Here is a 24712-nt window from a genome sequence, read left to right on the forward strand (position 1 = left end):
CATAATTAACAAGGTGTCAACGCCTTCCGCCTGTCCAAATTCACAAAAAGCTTAATTAAATTCCATCTAGAACGACACACCAATTAAATGGCCTTCTTTACTGCTCCTCTGTTTTTTGAATATTTTTAATCAAATGCAAATTTGGTCCGTTTTCCCTCGTTAAGAGCGTCCAGCATCCGTATTTTTGCGAATTATTTAAATTATTTCTCACGATGTAAATTGATATTTGTTTTTAATTCAAATGAACAGCAAAATAAATCTGGGTTTGAACGTTGAAAGGGCTTTTCAATTAATTTTGATTTTATCTTCAAGCGGTCATGCACTGGTGTCACTTGTTGAGTGTTCGAAGGCGCGTTTCGAGTGTGTTTCCACCTGTTTTGGCGTGAGAGTGAGTCTCGGCTTCTGTTGCCTTTGCTCGCACAGTTAATTACTTTTCTGCTACCGGCGCAAAACACTCACTCGCGTGCGCCGCGTTAAAAGAAAAAAAATAATAAAATACACACGCACTCGCGTAGGCAGCTCTTGATTATTCCCACGGGTGTTTTCCTCCTTTCATTATCTCACGAAAGCGCGCGTCCGATGTCACGAATTATAACTCCTCGTAAATAAAATGAAACGGCTCCAGTTGTGCGCTCTGGATGTACCTAAATTGAATTCATTCCTTTACAAAAATCTTTTTCCCACTTTATAAAGTGCGTTTTCGACTATCAATATGCCGGGGAGGGCTTACAAAATAACGAGCGTGGTCTGTTAGCTGCTTTTTTTCTCACTTGACGCCGCGACGCCTCTCGCTCATCTTGCGCTGAGGCGAGGCTGAAATTTGGTTTTCGCTCCGCTCTCGCAATCAGCAGCGTCCGTAAAACCGGAGCATTTTCATTCTGCGCGGCTTTCCAATTCAATTTATTGCCCAAATTAAGCGAAAAGAAGCAAGTAGCATAAAAGATATACTTTAACCCCATTATTATTTATTTAGAAAAAAAAAATTTCCAAGCGCTGCACATTTCATAGTTTTTTTATTTGTATTTTATCCTTGTATCATTTTGGTTGGGTAAACCTATTACGAACCGAACCAAAAGGCAAATTTTCGATGATTTATTTATTTTTATTCATATTTTCGCCGCAATATGCACTAGAGGGAAAAAAATTAATAAAATCGGTGCAAAATCGATGCTGGTGTGCAAGCAGTGTCTCGATCGGGCTGCTTTTTAATTAAAAACGCAACGCTGCCGCACGCCGCTACTGCCTCCAGCTGCCGTTCGTAGCCTTCCGCCTCCGTCAGCAACCGCCTCGATGGCCATCTCTTCCCTTATACCCGCCTCCAGCTCCCGTTCGTGGCCCGCTGCCGCCTCCATTGCCGCCACCTCCGCCTCCGCCGCCATCTCCACCACTGTCGCCACCTCCGCCTCCGCCGCCATCTCCACCACTGTCGCCACCTCCGTCGACGACGAAACCGGCGCCACCTCCGCCGCCGACTCCTCTGCCCCAACCACCGCCACCTCCGACGCCACCACCAACTACGCCGCCGCCACCTCCGCCGCTTCCGACGCCGTCACCTCCGACGCCGCCGACGCTGCAACCACCGCCGCCTCCGACGCCACCACCGACTACGCCGCCGAAACCGCCGCCACTTCCGCCGCTTCCGACGCCGTTACCTCCGACGCCGCCAAAACAGCCGCCACCTCCGCCTCCTCCGACGCCGCCACCTCCGCCGCCTCCGACGCTGCAATCACCGCCGCCTCCGACGCCGCCACCGCCATCACCAGCCGCGGCGACGCGCTTGACAGCTGCTTAGCCGCGTCCGACCTTGTTCCCTCGTTGATCCGCTACGTCCGTGTCCGGGGTCTTCGGGTCCGTCTCTTCGCTGCTCCTCTCCTTCCTTCAGTCCGCCAGTCCTCCACCTCCAGTCCAGTCCCTCGCGTCCTCCAAGTCCTCCAGATTCAGATCCATTCTAGCCTATGGGAAAGCAGCTCCTTTTATTCATTTAGCCCGACATCTTCATCTAGTTCACAAATACATTCAAACAATCATAACAATTACAATAAATTATAATAAATTTTTCATTCAATGCAAATTCGCTTCAAAAAATTTTTAAAACAAAGATCATCTTGCTAAATTTTATTATAAAGTAAATAAATTTAAATTAAAAAATTTTTAAATTTCGTAAAATTATTTAAATCTATTGCTGCTAATAATTTAGGAACTAAATATTAAAGCGAACAAAAAAATATTTATCCAATTCTGATAACCATTTGAAACAATTACATTTCCTTTGAATTCAATTTACTTAAATTCTAAGACTTAATTAATAGTTTGCTAAAATCAAATAAATAAATAAAATATTTTCAATATTAATATAAATAGATAAAAAATTCATTAATAAATTAAAAATATTTTCAAATAAAATGTTTAACATTAATATTAATTCGAAAAAATTATAATCCTGTTGAAATGTTTTTCAGTGTTTCTGTAAAGTGTAATTTCAATTTATTAACCATTTGCCGTAATCGCACTAAAAGTGCTCTGTCACTTAAATTTTTTTGAATATCTTTTTTCATCTGTAATCTCCGGGTATGACATTTTATTACCTTAGGTGAAATTACGTTCGTCTCCATTTTGAAATCTCCGAGTTATTAAATCAAGATTAATTATAACGTCAAAAACACATCTGCGCTCCAGAGGAGATTGAGAAGAGTCTATAGCGATTGATAGATTTTGAAATTCTGGTTTTTAAATCCCAAGATTGGGAATTTGAAAAATCACGAAAAGTTAAATATATTTCTTTTTTACGTGTTTTTTTAAACTTTGAACCTCCAAATCTCGGGCTCTGAGCATCTCTAATGCAAAATCTACCTACCAATGGACTCGTCTCAATCTCCTTTGATCAGGTGGAGGGTTTAAAAGGTGCTTAAACTCATCACCTTCCATCCCCAATGCCACAATTTTAATAACAAGCGACCGCCGTTCCTGTCGCCGCTCCTTGTTTTGCATCTTTCGAATTGTGTGACATCTTATTGGCAGAGAGCAAGCTCCCCAAACCGACCTGTTTGTTAGAGCAGGTCAAGTCGAGTGCAATGGTTGTTAGTTTCTGCAAGTCTGTTCAATAGAACACGAGATTTGTAGGTGGAAATACCAAAAACCTGAAAAAGTTGCACATTTCTTTTTCATTTCGTCATTTTTCCAACTCCAAAACTCGGGTTTTAAGGGTCACAATTGAAGAAATTACCACCGTTGCACTCGACTTGACCTGCTCTAACCAACAAATCGGTTTTGGGGAGCTTGCTCTCTGCCAATAAGATGTCACACAGCTCGAAAGATGCAAAACAGAAGGAGCGGCGACAGGAACGGTGGTCGCTTATTGTTAAAATTGTGGAACTGGGGATGAAAGGGGATGAGTTTATGCACCTTTTAAACCCTCCACCTGATCAAAGGAGATTGATACGAGTCCATTGGTAGTTAGATTTTGCATTAGAGATGCTCAGAGCCCGAGATTTGGAGGTTCAAAGTTTAAAAAAATGCGTAAAAAACAAGCAATATATTTAACTTTTCGTGATTTGGAAAGTAATAAAATGTCATAACCGGAGATTTCAGATGAAATGAGATGTTGAAAAGAATTTAAAGTGATATGGAGCATTCTTTGTGCGATTACGGCGAAGAGTTAATGAAATGAAAATTGCACTTGATAGAAACACCAAAAAACATTTCAACAGGAATATAATTTTCCGAATTTATATTAACATTAAACATATTATTTGAAAATATAATTTATTTATTAATGAATTGTTATTTGTATTATATTAATATTGAAAATAATTATTTTTATTTATTTAATATCAGCCAAATAAGATTTATGCCTTAGAACTTAAATAAATTGAGATCAAAGAAAATTTAATTGCTTCAAATGGTTATGAGAATTGAATAAATGTGTTTTTATTACCATTTGATATTTAGTTCGGAAATAATTAACAGCTATTTATTTTAATTTATTTAGCGACATTTAAACATTTTTTAATTGAAATTTTTATAATAAATAATTATATTTAACAGATTTTGCTTTGTTTTAAAAAATTTTTTAAAGCGAATTTGTGTTGAATGAAAAATATTTTTTAATTTCTCGTTATTTTTATGATTTTTTGAAAGGATTTGTAATCTAAATTAAGATGTCTGGCTAAATTAATAAAAGGAGCTGCTTTCCCATGGGCAAGAATGGATCAGGAGGACTTGGACGACTCGTGGGACTGGACTGGAGGTGGAGGACTGGCGGACTAAAGGAAGGACAGGAGCAGCGAAGACGTACCGGAAGAAGGAAGAACCAGCAGAGAAGGACGGAGCGGATCAACGAGGCGCAGCAGGCTCTGACGAAGACCAGGTCGGACGCGGCAGCGGTGGCAGAGGTGGTGGCGGCGGCGGAGGAGAGGACGGCGGGGAGCGGCGGCGAAGACCAGGTCGGACGCGGCCGAGCAGCCGTCAAGCGCGGCGTCGGCGAGTTCGTGGCGGCTGGTGGCGCCGATAGCGGCAGCGGAGGCGGCGGCGAAGTTGGCGGAGATGGACGGAGCTGAACGACGAGGCGCAGCAGGCCCTGGCGAAGACACGGCCGAACAGCCGGTCGTGCAGGAGGATGGTCACGACCGGAAATTGTGGTGCGGCAGAGCGAGGGGAAGAGTTTGGCGGCGGCGGCGAGTGAGGCTGGAGGAAGCCGCGGAGGCTGCCACGGATGTGGCGGGCAGCGTGCAGATCCTGAAGGCGGCAGCGAGGGCCACGTCCGGCATCTGGAGACGCAGGAGGCGCTGGACTACCGCGGAGAGGGCCAGCACGAAGAACTGGTGCACACGAGACGTACTCGCCAGTCAGCAGCTGCAGCTACGCGCCCTCAACAACACCACGAAATTGCAAAACCATCAGTACTCAAGCAGCGAGATATAAAAACCCGCAATTGAAGTCAAATAATTAATTTGACACCTTGTCAATGCAATTTATGCAATTTATATAAAAAATTTTACCATTGCGTATCAATTTTTTCAGTTTGAACAATTGTCTCACATTGGAAAGCACAAAAAATAGTTCTTCAACGCTTTTGATCTAATTAAAACCATTACAACCCGCGTACCTGATCCCAGCAAGCCCCAATTTGAACGTAACAAAGGGAAATAATTATGCGACCACTGCGCAAACGCGCGGCCGCTGGCCTCCAGCTACTCGGCAGGCCTCCTGCTTCCAACCGATCAATCATATAGCGGCTGACCTCGCCAGGTCACGCCACCCGAGCCCACGTTCCGCGTGATTTTAATATTATGATGCGCGTTTATTTTTGAAAATTTCAAGGGCCAAACAACAAGAAATGCGTCCCAAAGTCGAGAAAATTAAATTAATGTTAAAAATGGGACAAATTTATAAGATAAAAATTCAAAGCGTGCGGTTTCTTTGGTTGCTACTTGCTAGCATTAATGTTTACACTTTGTTCAATATTTAATTTAAGGGCTTAAACTTATTAAGAACGAATGCAAGCACGTATACCCACCCAAGAAGCCAATTTTTATTTTTAAATTCAGCCCATTTTCGAAATCTAATTTTATTCTCTCGAGTTAAGGCTTTCGAAAGTTTTTCAAATTCACAGGAATAATTAATATTATGTGTTTGAACAGTAAAATTACAAGTTTAAGCTTTTGTTGGACACTAATCGCGATTTGGAAAGCAGAAGTGAGCAACACTTGTCAAACGCGACGTCTCGCGTCAGCGCCAAGACTTGCAAAATCGGCACGGTGGTGTGGGCAAGGCCAAGCTGCGGTCCGAACAAGATTAATAACCGCGGTTGCGATGCTTGGAACGAGCGTAACACACCGATTTCACCCTTTCGAAATCCACTACTCATCAATTTGGCTTTGTAAGGTCACAAATAAAATAATGTGTTATTTCATGAAATATACATATCTATGAATTCATCCTAAATTGAATTGATTCCTGTACAAAAATCTTTTTCACGCTTTATAAAGTGCGTTTTCGATTGTGCATGGGCCGGAGAGGGATTACGTAATAACGAGTCTGGTCAGTTAGCTGCTTTTTTTCTCACTTGACGCCTCGGCGGCGCGCTCACCTTGCGCTGAGGCGTGGCTGAAATTTGGTTTTCGCTCCGCTCTCGCAATCAGCAGCGTCCGTAAAACCGGAGCATTTTCACTCCGCGCCAATTCAAATTTATGGCCAAAATTAATTAAAAAGAAGCACGTAGCGCCTGCTTCCTCGCGGATTGTCCGCCACCGCTGCACACACGGCCTCCAAAATGAAATTGGCTGTACAATTAAGTATATCGTGAAAATTTATGTTTTTCTTTAAATCGCGCGGCCAGCAATTTGTTTGAAAATATGCTCTAAGTTTGCGGACCTAAATCATTTTAATTAAATTTGTGGTGATAAATTAACTAAAATCGTATTAATTAACTTACAGTTACTTTGCGGTTTTACTAATTTTCAGCATCACATATTGCCGAAAACAAATACCTTTGTTCAGGTATGAAAATTCTTCTGTTGTAGCGATTATTAATGATTCTAATGTTGACGATAGAGCTGTGAATATATTACTTGACGCTTTTTTTACTTAAAAAGAGAGTTAATTCCGCAAGAGACTTTTTAGTGTAAAACAATGTAATGTTGCTAAATCAGAAGACTCGTCGAAACACGACAGTGACAAATGATTTTTCGAGATTGTCATCCGCTGGAGTGGCAACGGCACCGACACATGATATTTGTTGCAGGCATTGGAACTGACACATGCGGTGAATATCAGCGGCGGCGCCGAATTTCGGCGTTCTCGCTCGCTCGCTCGGGAGGCAAAGGCCAAAGCAGCGCCGCGGGGCGCTTGCTAATCATTGCGAGTCGCGGCCGCGCCGCTTGTTTGTGTTCATCTTATCATCGGCAATTAAAAATTTGTTTAAAATGTGCTTTTACAGTATTTTCAAGGAGAGGAAAGAAATTTTTAATAACAATCCGCAACTATTTAATCCTGTATGATTAAATATTCTTTTATTGACATTGACGAAGATTATTACGAATACCAGATTGGCACCTAACCAATGAGAGCATAACGCAAAATTAGCAATCGAGTCACGCGAGGTACGAAGAGCGCGAGAATGAAGTTAAAGAAGCGGTTTAAAACTCTCCTGACCTGATTCGTAAGCGGGCTCGGTCCCTGACGCCCGACGTCACGCCCACGGAGGCCACACTGCTCTTCAGGGACATCAGGGACGCGCAGGAAGTCCGCGCGTTGAAACGTAAAGACCGAATTCTCAAATTCTTTCCGTCAACAATGAACACTCAAATTCGCGGCGACTATGAAACAGATTAATTGTTGGTTTGTTGACTGCATTTTTTGGGTGTTTGAGATAAATAGACACATAGCTCCTTTTTGTTGTTGTGATTGTTACGTCACTGACAACAAATGAGGGCAAGCGGGATAAATTTTAGTTTGTTAGCGCTGAATCTGAATGTGCACGAATGTGAAGAGCGAGTTGTATGTTGTGCCGGGCAGCACGCGTGTTTCGCCGGTTGCGTAACACGCGTCAGTCTCGCCTCGGCGGGAGACTGCGTCCTCTTCTCGTTAAAAATAGAGACACGCGCTCTGGACTCTCCACGTTGCGCTCTTGGAGCAAGTCAGTTGTCAGTGTCGGTTTCGGTCTGCTACTTTATGAGCAAGCATATTCTTTTCAAACTTAATTATGCTGGATCGAGGAAGGATTTTCAATTTAAAGATGACCTGCTCGTCGAAACATTTTCTTTTCTTTTTCACAATATCTATTAACGCACACCAAATGATCAAGATTTTTTTGCGTTTGCTTAAATTAGAACCAATTTAGACTAATTAGTGCCAATGAAACGAAGCATCAAATTAAAAAGCAAATGTGAACACAACTGCAGCGCGCCACGAGCGTGGAATTGCGTCGTTTGCGTTGTGGCAGGCGCGAGACGTGCGCAAATTCGGCGACAGGGCCGACTACCGCGCCGTCGCCGACGAGCAGAAGCCGGCGCCTTCGCCTTCCTGCTCCTCGGATTTGCCTTCGCCGCTGAAATCGCCGCCAAACCTTTGCACGAACGACTGCTACACCTCGAACAGAATTGATTGTTTGGCCCAAATCTATTGCTCTATTTTGATTTATAATAGCAGAAGCCGATTTTGTGTCGTGCGCTGCGTATAAACGCGCTGCAGGCAAACTCTCTTTCCCGTCGGTCAGCCGACACCGAGTTGCGACTTCGGCCAACGCTTCTGAAAACTTTATTCCGTGCTCTATTTAGTTTGCAGTTTTTTTATTGCAAAAAATTTGGAGCCGACGAGAGATCAATGATGAGCGAGAGTGTACCAGAAATGGAGCATTTTCTTGATGTGAATGACAGATTAAATTGCTTTGCGTAAAATATTTAATTTAACCGCATTAATATTTATTGGGAAAAGAAAATATTTCCACACGTTTGAAATGACATGCGATAGTTCCATGACTGTATTTTTTTAACAGCAAAGATAACAACAAGGAATTTGTTTGCTATTCATGCACATTTCAGTTTTTTTATTTTTCTTTTATCCTTTTATCATTTTGGTTGGGCAAACTTTTTTCGAAAGAACCAAAAGGCAAATTTTCGATGAGATATTTTTTTTTGTTAATTTTCTCGCTTCAATCTTACCTGCACCAGAGGGAAAAAAATTAATAAAATCGATGCAGGTGCGCAAGCATCGTCTGAAATGGCCTACATTTTAATTGTAACTGTAACGCTGCCGCACGCGACACGGCTTCAGCAGCATCTTTCCTCGCTGCTCACTCGACTTTACACCTCCACCAGCAGCCGTCTCCGTTTCGACCTGTCCTATCCCACCGCCTCGAACTGCCCTCTCCGCCTCCGCCGATACCGCCGCCGCCGCAAACACCTCAGTCGCCTCCACCACCGCTCCCTCCGCCGCCGCTTCCAACGCCGCCGCGCTCGACGGCTGCTCGGCGTCGTCCGACCTGGTCTTCGCCAGAGCCTGCTGCGCCTTGTTGATCCGCTCCTTCCGTCTCCGTGGTCTTCGGGTCCGTCTTCGCTGCTCCTATTCCTCTCCTTCCTTCAGTCCGCCAGTCCTCCTCCTCCAGTCCTGTCCCTCGCGTCCTCCAGATTCAGATCCCTTCTAACCTATGGGAAAGCAGCTCCTTTATTTATACAAGTTCTAAGGCATAAATCTTATTTAGCTAAAATTAAATAAATAAAAATAAATATTTTCAAAATAATATAACACGAATAAAAATTAATTAATAAATTAAATTTATTTTCAAATAATATGTTTAATGTTAATATAAATTCAGAAAATTATATTCCTGTTGAAATGTTTTTTGGTGTTTCTATCAAGTGCAATTTTCACTTCATTAACTCTTCGCCGTAATCGCACAAAGAATGTTCCATATCACTTTAAATTCTTTTCAACATCTCATATCATCTGAAATCTCCGGTTATGACATTTTATTACTTTCCAAATCACGAAAAGTTAAATATATTGCTTGTTTTTTACGTGTTTTTTTAAACTTTGAACCTCCAAATCTCGGGCTCTGAGCATCTCTAATGCAAAATCTAACTACCAATGGACTCGTATCAATCTCCTTTGATCAGGTGGAGGGTTTAAAAGGTGCATAAACTCATCCCCTTTCATCCCCAGTTCCACAATTTTAACAATAAGCGACCGCCGTTCCTGTCGCCGCTCCTTGTTTTGCATCTTTCGAGCTGTGTGACATCTTATTGGCAGAGAGGAAGCTCCCCAAAACCGATTTGTTGGTTAGAGCAGGTCAAGTCGAGTGCAACGGTGGCTAATTTCTTCAATTGTGACCCTTAAAACCCGAGGTTTGGAGTTGGAAAAATGACGAAATGAAAAAGAAATGTGCAACTTTTTCAGGTTTTTGGTATTTCCACCTCCAAATCTCGGGTTGTATAAGCATCAGAATTGCAGGGAAACTGCCCACCGTTGCACTCGATTTTACCTGCTCTAACAAAAAGGTCGGTTTGGGGAGCTTGCTCTCCGTCAATAAGATGTCACACAACTCAAAAGATGCAAAACAAAAGGAGCGGCGACAGGAACGGCGGTCGCTTGTTATTAAAATTGTGGCACTGGGGATGAAAGGGGACGAGTTTAAGCTACTTTTAAACCCTGCAACTGCTCAGAGGAGATTGAGACGTGTCCAACGGTAGTGAGATTTGGTAATTGAGATGCTCAGAACCCGAGATTTGGCGTTTCAAAGTTTCAAAATCGCGTGAAAAAACAATTTTTTAATTTTTTTAATTTTTGCCTGATCCCGCATTTTAACAATCAGAATTTCAAAATCCATCACTAGACTGTTCTCAATCTCCCCAGAAGCACAGATTTGTTTTTCACGCTGTAAATAATATATTTTTAATATTTTTGAGGTTTCAAAATTGAGACAAACGCACTCTCCTAGAGGAAATAATATTTTATTGCTGGTGGTTTCCGATGAAATTAGAGTTTGAAAATTTTTAAATTGATATAGAGCAATTTTTGTGCGATTACAGAGAAGGCTTAATGAATTAAAATTTGCACTTCAAAAGAAACACCGAAAAATATTGTAACACTATTATAATTTTTAGAATTAAATAATAACAATAATTATTTTATTTAAATTTATATTTAATTTAATTAATATTTTTTTATCTATTTATATTAATATTCGACGTATTTATTTTTGTTTACTTAATTTAAGCTTAATAATAAGGATGCCTTAGGATTTTTATAAATGGAATTTAAATTAGAGTTAATTGTTTCAAATGGTTATCAGTATTATATAAATAATTTTTTGGTTAGATTTAATGCTTAGTTCTAAATTAATGTAGTGAATTTTATTTTATTATATTTTATCGGATTTAAATATTTATTATTTATTTTTCTTAAAAATATATTCAAATTTAACCGCGTTTTCTTTGTATTATAAATTTTTATTCAGCAAATTTAAATTGAAAGGTAAATTTCTTGAATTTCAATACAATTTTTATGTATTTTTCAATGGATTTGTAAACTAGATTAAGATTTCGGGCTAAATTAATAAAATGAGCTGCTTTCCCATACGCTAGCATGGATCTGGAGGACTTGGAAGTGGACTTCGAGGAGGACTGGAGAGGACCAGAGAGATGGCCCTGAGGACAACAACCGGCGGAGAAGAAGGAAGGACTGGAGCAGCCAAGACGGACTGGAAGATCCCGGAATGCGTCGCAAACGAGAAGTTGGACGCGAATGGAAGCCTGGACGCTGGAAGCCTGGACGCGACGGAGCAGATCAACGAGGCCGAGATGACCGCGCAGAAGACCCTGGCGAAGGCCAGGTTGGACGCGGCCGAGCAGCCGGTTGGGCTGGAGGAGCTGGAATCGCAACGGACACAGTTGGAAGTTGAGGTGCGGCAGCTCGAGGCGACGAGGCAGCAGCTGGAGGCGGCGGCGAGGTGGATGCGGCGGCGAGGTGGAGGCGGCGGCCAGGTGGACGCGGTGGCTGGTGAAGCTGGCGAGGTGATGGTCGATCGTCACGCGCCAGCTGGAGACGCAGGATGCGCTGGTACCACGGAAAAGACCAGCACGACGAAGCGATGTACACACAAGGTGTGTATGCTAGCAGCTGGAGTCACACGCCATTGTCGCAAATTCTAAATTACAATTGATAAATGTCGAAACTTTTAAAATGATTTAAATAACCGTTTATACTTCATTTGCATTGCTGTATCTTTTTTGTACCATTTTCACCTTAGTCTTAAATGGGTACTAGAGAGAAAAAATTTAATAAATCGATGCGAGTGTGCAAGTAAATCAATACATTATATTAAGTTAACAATAACCGCACAAATTGTTGCGCAATAAATCAAAAAAGAAAAATTGTTATAAGAAACCTTACAAGTCCCTGAATTCCATCCTTGAAAATTTCACAATGTAATGCTTGTTTTTAATTTTCTGTATCTCATTGAAAAAAAATTAATTTGTCAACAGATCCATTTCTAATATTAAGAACGGAAATAAGTAATTAATAGTTGTCGGTTGGTTAAAATCAATAGTTAAAAATATAGTTTGGCAATATGTCTAATATTTGGTCAAATTAATAATTCTAAAGCCAGGCCTTTTTAAAAAGTCTGCAAAGTGGCATTCCTTTACATCGCTTAAAAATCATATTTTGTTCTAGGAAATATATTATAAGCATGATTTTAATTTCGAGATCACGAGAAAAATTACTAGAATTTGTCAGCTGATCCTGGCAGTAAAATACCAACTTAAAGCTGTTTCAAATGGAAGTTTTTAAACTATGTGTTGGGCATCTAATTGGTTTTGAAATATAATAAAGTGCGTGTCCAGTATTTTTTTATAGGATTTTTAATCCCAGATGCGCAGGATTTTGCTTCGTGGACTATTATATATATATATATATATATATATATATATTTGAGCTTCAAAAACGTACTTACACGAAATATAACTAATGTTGAATCTAATGCGTACAATATTCTAACTTATAACTTATTTAACACACGTTTTGCAAATGTCCCTGAAACGCGAGTAGGTTTCACAGGCGCCCGGAATAGAGACGTTGATGCACGCAAGGTATGCAATCTGCGCGACGTGCGTGTATTCAGGCGTTGCCTACACTCGCGAAGCGATATCCAGTTTATTTCGTGCCAAAACACCCTAAAATAATTTTTTTTTATTATTTGTGATTGATTTCCTTTGGTGATTTTAGTGCTTTTAAGTATTTTAACCTTTTTCTGTTAAAAAATATCGGTTCAAATCAGATGCGTGGCACGCTGAATTTGACTTTTCAAATTTCTATCAACTGTTCTCTTATTAAAATATTAATTTATTTATAGTCTAATCATAGGTGAAAAATTGAAATGTGGGCGTGTGTGCTTTTTCAGGGACGGCGGGCAGCCGGTGGCTTCAGAGCGGCCGCATTGGACGGGCAGACGGCGCAGTTGACGCTGGACGGCCAGTACTCGTGCGAGGCGCGCAGTGAGATGGGCAGCGTCGTGTGCTGCGCCGACTCGAGCTCATCGACGCCCAAGTTGGAGTGAGGAGCACAAGGACTAGCCTCACCTTTCACCTTCTGACTCGCAGGTAAGACCAAAAATCTCATATTTCACAATTTCCATCATTGTTTACTCGGCGTTAGTAAAAGTTTCTTCACGAAACCCCTTTTTTAATTAAATTCCAGTTATAATTACAATGGCCCATTTATACACTCTGTAATTACAGAGAATCGCGAGTTAAATAATCAAACAAAAGGAGATCGGGCAACTCAACTCTCGCTTTGCTAAAAATCCATCGGCGTGGCGGCGAAACGAAATAGGATTTATTGATTGATTTATTAAACGCCAGCGGCGTACAACTGTATGTACAAACATGGAAAAATTACAACTTTTTATAGACGGAATTAGGATTTAAGAGAGTTTATTTATTTATCTGCTCGTCGACCGGGAAATACTTGCTGCTGCGTTTTATTTTTATTTGCTCCGAGCCGGCGCCGAGTTGATTCGAATGGTCTGATTTAACCAAAATTGTCCAATTGCAAGTTGTCAAGTGATTGCGTGAGTTTGCTGCGTTTGCTTGTGTTCGCCAGCGCCTTGCCGCTCCACCCAGCGGCAGCGACCACGAATTCCCGCGTCTAATTAATAGCTGCACTTTGTTACTCTCGTGCAGGCAGGCGGCCGCGTCGGCGGACGCTGGTAGCGAGTGGCCAATTTCCGGCTGCCACTTTTAATCCGAGCATCAATCCACTCTCGCCGCTGCTGCGCGACTGCAAGCTCTTTTTCACCGATTTCTATTAGCGAGAGGTGCGGAAAAAGAAAAAAGGGTAAAACAGGAGCTTGAATGCTGGTTGCGTGTCGCGTGTGTCGATGCTTTTCAACCGCGACAGCGAGGTTCAAAGGTCCGACGCGTGCCGTGTGTGGCAATTTTTCTGGGGGCTTTTCGCTCATTCACTCGATGTTAAGAATTCGACGCCAAACAGCGCCGATTTTCCCTTCCTCACAATTAAATCAATTAAATGAACTGTTTTGTTTTTTCGGAATTTTTCGTTTTTCAATCGTGCGGTTGCGGTCCTTTTATGTTGTGAAGTAAACGTTTGTCGTTTGCAACGAACCATAGCGATGCTGTTTCGTGCTCCGCTGTTTGCTTGCATCGTGACGCAAGCACACTTTGTAGTGCGCTTGTTGACGCGTGCGTCTGTTTGAAATTAGTGTCATTTTTCTAATTTCAATTTTCCTGTAGCCTTTATGTAGAGCAGACTTGGCGCGCGCATCCAGTCGCACGCAATGGCGAATCGCAACTCGCGGAAATGAAGTGACTAATAATTCACGCTTGGTCAACCGAATACAAATACACTTTCGCACACTTGAAAGAATCTGCGAGCTGTTGAAACTAAAGTTATTGTTTGGCATTAGGCGTTGCGGCCGCGTGAACGAGCACGTGCTGTCCCTGTTCGAAAAAATAAGGATGGTGCTTGCAGCTAATCGCCGCCGATTGGTTTTCGTCCGATTCCACCGGGATAATGCCCTCCGAATGCATTCTACTTGGCACCGTTCCTTCCGTCCTCATTTTACTTATCGTGTCGGATTGCGGCGAGTGGAAATTCTGTTGGCGGCAGGAATTTCATGTTCAAAGTGATTGCCATTCATTTTCTTATTTTTAAACCAATTAGCTGTCTTTGTATCAGAATCCTCTTCAAGTTAGCTCTCTCTTCGAAATTTCGATTTGCCTATATTCAATCAGCACGGGGATTCCTAAATTAAAAAATAATGCATTCAATATAAATTTGACCCATTTTGAATTAATTAATTGTTTAACATTATTTGTATTGTTATTTTATAAAAATAATCCATTTAAAATAAATTCAATTTAGTTAATTTATTGAGTTTGGTGTTAATGCATAATTGATTTGAATTAAATTTATTTTATAATATATGATTTTATAATATTTTGAATAAAATTAATTCACGAGCGAATTTCGGTTAGATCGAACTCTTTGATGAAGCCATCTAGATTTTTTAAATTCTTATGATTTTGTGTTAGCTGCATGAGCAGCGACTCATGATCAATGTAATATATCGGCCACAGATGGTGGCAATAATTGATTATTGGCATAATTTCATCAAATGGCAAAGTGACAAAAAAATTCAAAGTGTATATTGTCGCTTTTCTGTCCGCTTTTCTTTTGGCAGCGAACCGCCGCCGCTCCTAGCGCCGCTCCCTACCGCAACGACACACTTTATTGGTGTTTAAATCGAACCAATTTCACTGCGGCACTTTTCAGCATTTCATAATTTACGAGCGTCACGTCACAAAATATCGCCTCAAAGGAAGTGCCGGTCTGGCCGCGCTTTGCTGCTGGACGAGAGACCGCCTTTTGGCTGCTCTTTCGAGCGAGCGAGAGCGATAAAAAAATGATATTAAGTCATTGACAGCCTTTCTCGCATCTTTGCAACGGTTGAGGTGTAAAAAAGAACGAGATAAAAGCGCTAAAATGGATTTAATTAAACAGACACACAGCGTAAACGGTGCTCCAGAGAGCGGCGCCTGGAACGGCGGTCGCGCATATTTAACCCTTCCGCCTGCAACAGGAGCACGGCCGCACTTCCTGCATCCTCTCTCTCTCATGCATTGCTTACGTACGCTGGTATAGCAAATTAAATTATAATAATTTCATTGCTGCGCGTTTAAGTTGTTAAATAATTTTAGTAATAACCGCTGCGTGACAAAAGCGCCACGATCCACAGCCAGAACCGGTGCCGCTTTGTGGCGCTTTTGCAACGCCCGCGTGTCTATTCATATTTAAATGCTAAAAATGGCTGTTAAATTTTTACCACTTTCAATTCTGCGCGTGTATGTAGCTTATATATAATTATAACGTATAATAGGGATGTCAGTATAGAACTCGTCAAATAATCACGGGCGCCACAACGCGGCGCGTGTTCTGGCTGCGGATTGTGGCACTTTTATCAAGCTGCGGCTATTATTAAAACCTAATTAACGCGCAGCAATGAAATTATTGTAATATTTAATTTGCTGTACCAGCGTACGTAAGCAATGCATGAGCGCGACCGCCGCTTCCTGCGGCGGCGCTCTCTGTAGGACCGTTTACGCTGTGTGTCTGTTTAATTAAATCTATTTTTGCGCTTTCATCTCGTTCTTTTTAACACCTCAACCGTTGCAAAGATGCGAGAAAGGCTGCGACGACTGTTCTGGCTGAGAAATCAAACCGTTCCGCCCGTTTCAGTCTCTCAGTCAAAAGCGATCGGCCGCTTCTGGAACTCCACTTGCAGCACGCGGCACTGCAGTCACTCTCCACCAGTTCAAGTGCCTCCTTGACCAGCTTCGCGAGCTGCAGTTGGCGTTCCATGTCGTGCTTTGAGACTTGCTCGAGGCATTGGCACTTTCGGTGCACGCCGTCCCACTCGCTCAGCTCCGTCTCAAGCTGGCGCACGTGGTCCGCCGCCTCCGCGCACGCCTCCTGCCGCACGCTGCCCTCCGCGCGCGACGGCTGCTCGGCCGCGTCCGACCTGGTCTTCGCCAGGGGCTGCTGCGCCTCGTTGATCCGCTCCGTCCGTCTCGGCGGGGTCTTCGGGTCCGTCTTCGCTGCTTCTGTCCTTCCTTTAGTCCGCCAGTCCTCCACCTCCAGTCCAGTCCCACGAGTCGTCCAAATCCTGATCCTTTCTAGCCCATGGGAAAGCAGCTCCTTTTATTAATTTAGCCAGACATCTTAATTTAGATTACAAATCCTTTCAAAAAATCATAAAAATAACGAGAAATTAAAAAATATTTTTCATTCAATTCAAATTCGCTTTAAAAAATCTTTTTAAACAAAGAAAAACCTGTTAAATTTTATTTTAATTAAAGACATGTAAGGTAAATAACTTTGAAATGTGTTTAAATCAATAATAATCAATAGCAGTTAATTATTTCGGAACTAATCATTAAATCGCACTAAAAAATATTTATTCAATTCTCATAACCATTTCAAACAATTAAATTTACTTTGAATTCAATTTATTTAAATCCTAAAAGGCATAAATATTATTTAGGTTAAATTAAATAAATAAAAATCAATATTTTCAATATTAATATAGATTAGAAATTCTTTAATGAATTAAAAACATTTTCAAATAAAATACTTAATAATAATACTTATTTGAAATTTTTTAATCCCGTTGAAATGTTGTTCGAAGTTTCTTTTGAGCGCAATTTTTATTTTACTAACCTTTCGCCGTAATCGCACAAAAATGCTCTATCTATATCACATTACATTTTTTTCAACATCTCATTTCATCTGAAATCTCCGGGTATATGACATTTTATTATCTTAGGCGAAATTACATTTGTCTCCATTTTGGAAGCAAATTATTAAAACAAGATTAAATATATAGCGTCACAAACCCATTTGTGCTCCAGAGATTGAGAACAGTCTGGCGGTGGGTAGTTTTTGAAATTCTGGTTTTCAAATCCCGAGATAAGGAATTTTAAAAATCACGAAAAATGAAATAGATTGCTTGTATTTGCGCGTTTTTTAAACTTTGAACCTCCAAATCTCGGGTTCTGAGTATCTCAATTACCAAATCTCACTACCGTTGGACACGTCTCAATCTCCTCTGAGCAGTTGGAGGGTTTAAAAGTAGCTTAAACTCGTCCCCTTTCATCCCCAGTGCCACAATTTTAATAACAAGCGACCGCCGTTCCTGTCGCCGCTCCTTGTTTTTCATCTTTCGAGTTGTGTGACATCTTATTGGCAGAGAGCAAGCTCCACAAACCGACCTGTCTGTTAGAGCAGGTCAAGTCGAGTGCAATGGTTGTTAGTTTCTGCAAGTCTGTTCAATAGAACACGAGATTTGTAGGTGGAAATACCAAAAATCTCAAAAAGCTGCACATTTCTGTTTCATTTCGTCATTTTTCCAACTCCAAAACTCGGGTTTTAAGGGTCACAATTGAAGAAATTAGCCACCGTTGCACTCGACTTGACCTGCTCTAACCAACAAATCGGTTTTGGGGAGCTTGCTCTCTGCCAATAAGATGTCACACAGCTCGAAAGATGCAAAACAAGGAGCGGCGACAACAGGAACGGCAGTCGCTTAGTATTAAAATTGTGGCATTGGGGATGAAAGGGGATGAGTTTAAGCACCTTTTAAACCCTCCACCTGATCAAAGGAGATTGAGACGAGTCCAACGGTAGTGAGATTTGGTAATTGAGATACTCAGAACCCGAGATTTGGCGTTTCAAAGTTTCAAAATCGCGTGTAAAACAATTTTTTTAATTTTTGCCTGATCCCGGATTTTAGCAATCAGAATTTCAAAATCCATCACTAGACTGTTCTCAATCTCCTCAGAAGCACAGATTTGTTTTTCACGCTGTAAATAATATTTTTTTAATATTTTTTAGCTTTCAAAATGGAGACAAACGCGCTCGCCTAGAGGAAATAACATTTTATTGCTGGTGGTTTCAGATGAAATTAGAGTTTGAAAATTTTTAAATTGATATAGAGCAATTTTTGTGCGATTACGGAGAAGGGTTAATGAATTAAAATTTGCACTTCAAAGAAACGCCGAAAAATATTTTAACACAATTATAATTTTTAGAATTAAATAATATAAATTATTTTATTTAAATTTACATTTAATTTAATAATTTATTTTTTTCTATCTATATTAATATTTAACATTTAAATTTTTATTTATTGAATTTTAGCTGAATAATAAGGATGCCTTGGGATTTTTATAAATGGAATTTAAATTAGATTTTATTGTTTCAAATGGTTATCAGTATTATATAAATAATTATTTGGTTAGATTTAATGCTTAGTTCTGAATTAATGTAATGAATTTTATTTTATTATATTTTATCGCATTTCAATATTTATTATTTATTTTTCTTTGAAATATATTCAAATTTAACCGTGTTTTCTTTGTATTATAAATTATTATTCAGCGAATTTAAATTGAAAGTTAAAATTCTTGAATTTGAACATAATTTTTATGTATTTTTCAATGGATTTGTAAACCAGATTAAGATTTCGGGCTAAATTAATAAAATGAGCTGCTTTCCCATACGCTGGCATGGATCTGGAGGACTTGGACGTGGAAGACGAGGAGGACTGGTGAGGACCGCAGAGATGGCCTGGAGGACAACAACCGGCGGAGTTGAAGGAAGATCTGGATTAGCCAAGACTGACTGGAAGACCCCGGAATGCGTCGCAACGAGAAGTTGGTGCGGCGCGTGGACGCGACGGAGCAGTTCAAGGAGGCCGAGCTGACCGCGCAGAAGGCCCTGGCGAAGGCCAGGTTGGACTGGAGGAGCTGGAATCGCAGCGGGCACAGCCGGAACTTGTGGTGTGGCAGCTCAAGGCGATGAGGCAGTATCCGGAGGCGGCGTCGAGGTTTGATCTGGCCGCAGTGCGGGAGCTGCATCTGCCAGTTGCGGTTCGTCGAGTGCTGCAGCAGGAGATGCTGAGCACCATCGAGTAGATTGTCATGACGCCCTCGACGATTCCTTAAAATGTCAATTCCCTGACAAAAGCTGCGAGCAGGATATGACACATATGTTGCATGCAATTCATGAAGTGAAGCTGCAACAATTGCAGGCACCGTCTGACACCGATGAAAATTTTCAATCTAATTTCACCGGTCCTGAGCATCAATTACCACTATGCTGTGAATCGTTCAAACAGAAAAATTAAAGAGCAGTTGTGTCGCAGAGCGAGACGGTTGGCAAAACACTATCTTAAAAATGTTGAATATCATAATTGGTATGTCAGGATTATTTATAAATGAATAATTTTTGAAAATCACGATGTACTCTGCACTGGCCGCTAATTTCTGCATTAAAAACTGAAATAAAAAATTACAATCGCCAAGCCAGAGAGCAAGCGGCGATCATAAAATATGTAAATACGTTGCTAGGTGTAACAATTCGAGTGGAAAATAGAGGGCCGAGCTCTGTGCTGTGACCAGCGAGCCTCTTCGGAGCTGGCTCTGTTAATTAATTGTCAGGTCACGCAGTGGGCAAGCAAAAGTTCCGTGTAACAAGCGGTAAATTGGTGTTGCGATTGCAGTCTCCCATAGACACGCGCGCACAATTTGATTGAAAAGCAGTTCTTGCTTATCTATGCCAGACCGGCGAGTTTGCCTCTTTTGTGAAATTTCTCTATGGCTGCTGTTTTGAACTATTAGATCTCTGAGTGGAAATGTAATTTTCTGTCTCGCAAATTCCACTCTCAATTAGATGGTTTATTTATATTAGCTCTTTAATATTTCTCAGCGTCATTATCAGTTGTGCGTAGAAAATTTTTTATTTTAAAATAGAAGTTGTACACCATCATTTGCCTCAACTCAAAATCAATTATTATCTTTATCACTCTTGCAGATAATTTAATAGAAAAATTTAATTGATTTGTTAGGTGGTTTAGCGAGTGTGGGCAAGCAGATGGCGCTGCGCCAGTGGCTGAGCGAAGAAGGAGGCGCGCGGGCATCGGATTTGAGATCCCCAGATTGCTTCGTCACGGCGGCGCACAGCATGTCGCAGGCGTGGAAAAGCACCTTCGAGGCGGTGCAGACGGCGGCAAAGCCTTTTTTGGGGCCACGAAGAACCCTGCCAAGTATAAAAAAGAAATTATTTTTAAAATTTGCGAACTATCCAGTTGCCTATCATAGGTTTGTCTTGCTGAAAGGCAAGGAGCTGTCCAATTCCACATATAGGATGGAATCAAAGACGCAAGGACCTGCTCGAGTGGCTGGCCACGCTGACCCATTGCGCAGCGTGACGCTAGAGACGCCGCACGAACGCTTCTTCCAGCTGATCCACATGGACAGCATCGTCAAGGCGCTTGATGCCCTCTAGAATCCACCAACCGCTGAGGAAAACAAGCCCCAACAGTGCTGGCAGCGATTTAAAAGGTTTGGAAAAATGGTTTTCTTTGTTGCGAAAACTGATAGTGGAAAAAAGCTAAATAAAATGTATTAAACTCAAACCAGATAGTCTGAACTACTACGTATATCTGGTTTTTGTCAGGTTAAATGCGGAACAATTTGAAAATTATTTTTTAATAAACCCAATGTAAAAAATCAGACAAGTCTCTAAAAGTTAGTTCTAAGACAGTTTTATGTAATTTTGTTTGTATTTGGTAATTTTAGAGTGGTCATCGCTTGTTTTTTAAATTTAATTTGAAATTAAAAAAGCGAGTTTTTCTCTTAGAAAGTCTTAAGAATGAAAGAGCTACTCTCCAGGATGATTAAGGTCATCGGTTGAGATCAAAGGTTGAGTTTCGTGAACCATTTTTGATATTTAAGGCGTTTTTTTTTTAATTTTTATATCTATTACCGTTTTTAAACGTATAAAAAGCACATCAAAAGTGTTCCTATATAAGGCAGGTTTCAAATATGTGAGCTTGAGTGATTCTTTCAGACTAGCCTTTTGAGCCTTCGTTTTTAAGAATATTGCAATTGGAAAATATTTAAATTGAATTAAAACTACTCCTTTGGTCTCTTAACTGATTGATCCAGTTTTTTTTTAATTTGTCCTGTAATGTGTTTTGATTCGGCTGAAATTAGGAAAATATATTAATTGCACGGTTGGTTCATATGCTCAGAATATGCTTACTGTCACTTCTGAGACACACGGAGATCTAATTACTGCTTGAAAATATTAATACTGCTAGAGTCGCAAGTTTGTATTTTTCACACCGCACAAAGGACATTTTTTCAACTATAATCGTGAAATTTAAAAATGAGTTACTAATTTATTAGAAATTAAAAATTATGCAAATTAAAATTCTTACAAAATCCGTAAAATTAACTAAATATTTATTTGAAAATTTTAATCGAGTTCCTTGAACTTGGCAATAGTTAGAAAAAATTGATCTTGTAAAATTTTAATTAAATTGTCTTGGTATGAGGATGAAAGGAGAGCGCGAGTGTGTGCTGTGCACGCTGATTTCGCGGGCCAAACGCCAACGTGTTGCATGTGAAGCAGGAGGCGGAGCCAGGCACAGCATGCACAAGTGTGCATGCGCGGTTGGCTGCTGGCGGTGGCACTGGCAGTCTCAGTCTTTATTCTTTGTCATCAGTCTGGCAGCGACAACGACTGGAGGATGATGTGCGCGGTGCTAGTCTATGGCTACGTTAAAAAGTGAATAAATTAAAAAAAACGCTGAAATTTGGAACCATTTATAAATTAAAATCGTTGCGGAATTGAAGTCAGGAGTTTCAGAAAAATCACCAATGGTCTAAAATAAATCCAGTGGCAGTCTGTTACAAACATCAACTAATTTAATGCTCATTCCTCTCCAATATTTCAAATTGCTTCCCTCTTTTGCCCTCAATAGTGTGAACCCGCGGAAACAGAGCACTCAAAAGTGCACGCTGCAAAATAATTACAATAAAAAAACGTAAAATTGTTGTTTACAGATCAATGAGCTGTGTCAGAAGGACAAACTCCTGGAGGACCAGCGGAAGATCATCGTCGAGATCCAGATAAAGCTGGACGAAAAGCAGAAGGAGCTGGAGGGGCTGCGGCAGTCGCTGGACACGCAGCACTCGACCGTGGAAAGGCTGGAGGTGGACAAGCAGCAGCTGCAGCAGCGGCTCCTCGAGGCCAACGAGAAGCTGGAAAAGTCGGCCAAGGTACGCGCGACCTTTAAAACTGCCGTTTCTACTCTCCTTACTCATTAGAGTCATTATTTTATTACTGGCAGCGACTGGAGGGTGACGTGTGCGGTGCTGGTCTGCAGCAGTAGTGTTTGAGGTGCCAGCGAGGCGGCCAGCGATCACCAGGTGAAATCGAGGACCACGGCTACATTTTGGGTGTGTACAGTTTCTTCTTTCTTTTATAAGCAGGGCGACCCCGCCTGTGTCTCTGGCGCAGTTGGGTAAAACTCTGCTGTTTCCTTTCTCCTTTAAATTTCCCTTTGACCCACTTGATTCTTTTGGACGCTGCCGGACATAATTCTGGAAGCGTTCTCCTCTGAGACGTCACCGCTGGCAGTTTTTAATTTAATTTATTCGGTGAATGTCGGGCGTACAAATTAAAAGGGAATAAGTTTTAAACTCGGATTTATTTAATTTAAAATCGTGTAATTTTTCACTCGCTTTGTCCAGCCTGTTTAAATAATTCAAACCGGTCCTATCTTGAAATATCTGGCAGGATATTGTAAAATGGGTTTTAAAAAATTCTCCAACAAATCGCATTCTCAGCACACGAGCTTTGACAAGGATGGTACATTATTGGAGAAGGGAAAAAAGACGTTACGCAATGCAAAGATTTGCGTTTTCAGAGATTTGATTTATAGCAAGTTCCGAGCACATAATTTTTTACTGAGGTAAAAGCTATAGTTGTTTGGTGGTTGTTGTTGCAGTGCCCGAGCAGAAAGACGCCCTGTTGAGCGGCCAGCTGTCCCGACCGCCCGGCCTGCTGTATACCGAGTCCATCCCACGCACCACACCCATCCAGAAGCAAACCATCCTCCATGCGGAGTGAGTAGCAAATTCCAATAAATTATTTGCAGCACATTCTCGGCTCGAACGTATTTCGTCAAGGACGTTTCTAGTTTGCTTAAAATTCCGAATTTGGTAATTGTTTTTGTTAAATTTTATTATTTTATTGTTGAAATTCCAAATAGCACGTATATGTTACATCGTCGACATCATAATTTCGTGTCGAAAGAGTTGCGGTGAAAGAAATGCACCTCTTACTCTCTAAATGGCTAATCACGGTCTCGAGCACGACTTTCCCGCTTTCGGAGAATACAAATGGCGGTTTAATTAAGAGATATTATTGCAAGCGGCACACGATTTATGCACAAACTAGCGCGCGCGCCTCGTCCCTGCCTTCAATTAACACGAGTGCGCAGCTTTCTTTGATTACCGGCGGGACACTGGTTTTTATTGCCGCGCAGCAGCCTACGTGACGTCATAATAATACACGCGCGAATTATTATGTTCCACTCGGCAGCATAAAGCGAGCGATTAAGTGCAGCGCTTAGTAATCGCAGTTTATTGAAAAAGGTATAAATAGCAGTTTGAGTTTGTTGTTTTTTTATTCAAAGCTCAAGTGCATTCGCCTTAAATGGATAAATTTCCTGTCATTCATGCGTCTCAACTCATTAATTTCGCCATTATACGAAATGCAACTTTTAAATCTTGCCGCGCTATTTGCTGTTAGAGCTTGCGAGTGGGAGTAAAATTAGCGGCGCCAGCGGCAGTTGCATGAAGCTAGATTTGCGAGGCCTGAGGTTAATCGCCATTATGCAGCTGTGAGTACTGTCTCAATCTGCAGCCGTGATCGAGGATTAAGAGGCCTGCGAGGTGGCCGGCGACCAACAGGCGGCCACCGAGGGCCGTGGCAGGCCACGGACGGCGTGCAGGACAAGTCAGAGGGCCCCGCTCAGCCAGATTCTGATTCGCAGGGTGCGAGGCCGACTTTTCCCGAGTGCATCGTCACGCTGAGTTGCAAGGATATCCGCAAATTGAAGCAGCAGCAGCCTCCGCCAGCAGCACATGCAGGTGCAACCACCGACCCTGCGGCCGCCGCCCGTCGCTGAGAGCGATTCTTTCGTATGTGGATGTCCAGCACAACATACCCATGCCCACCAGCCGGACGAGAGGCTCAATTTTGGCGACAGATTTTTAATGCCTGGCTCTTCCTCCGAGTGGCTTCGGCATCAAGGTAGGAAATTGGAACTATAAACGAGCTT

The 24712-nt window shown here is 41.4% G+C and overlaps 2 protein-coding genes across 2 annotated transcripts in view; both read left to right on the forward strand.

The window, feature by feature from the left end:
- LOC135946824 (leucine-rich repeats and immunoglobulin-like domains protein 3) overlaps positions 1 to 24712 on the forward strand; it is a 48585-nt gene that overhangs the window by 1862 nt on the left and 22011 nt on the right. Inside the window, exons 2-8 of the mRNA XM_065495239.1 lie at positions 12899 to 13097; positions 20423 to 20620; positions 20676 to 20918; positions 22428 to 22643; positions 22715 to 22823; positions 23375 to 23492; positions 24425 to 24684. The gene's annotated coding sequence lies outside the window, so the exon portion shown is untranslated. The remainder of the gene's footprint in view (positions 1 to 12898; positions 13098 to 20422; positions 20621 to 20675; positions 20919 to 22427; positions 22644 to 22714; positions 22824 to 23374; positions 23493 to 24424; positions 24685 to 24712) is intronic.
- Positions 1291 to 13054, forward strand: LOC135946411 (glycine, alanine and asparagine-rich protein-like). Its single transcript, XM_065494620.1, has 5 exons — positions 1291 to 1848; positions 4203 to 4532; positions 4647 to 4820; positions 11082 to 11600; positions 12899 to 13054. The coding sequence occupies exons 1-5, from the start codon at positions 1291 to 1293 to the stop codon at positions 13052 to 13054; spliced, it is 1737 nt and encodes a 578-aa protein (XP_065350692.1).

The sequence above is a fragment of the Cloeon dipterum genome, chromosome X, assembly GCF_949628265.1.
Source record: "Cloeon dipterum chromosome X, ieCloDipt1.1, whole genome shotgun sequence".
NCBI classification, from domain to species: Eukaryota; Metazoa; Arthropoda; class Insecta; order Ephemeroptera; family Baetidae; genus Cloeon; species Cloeon dipterum.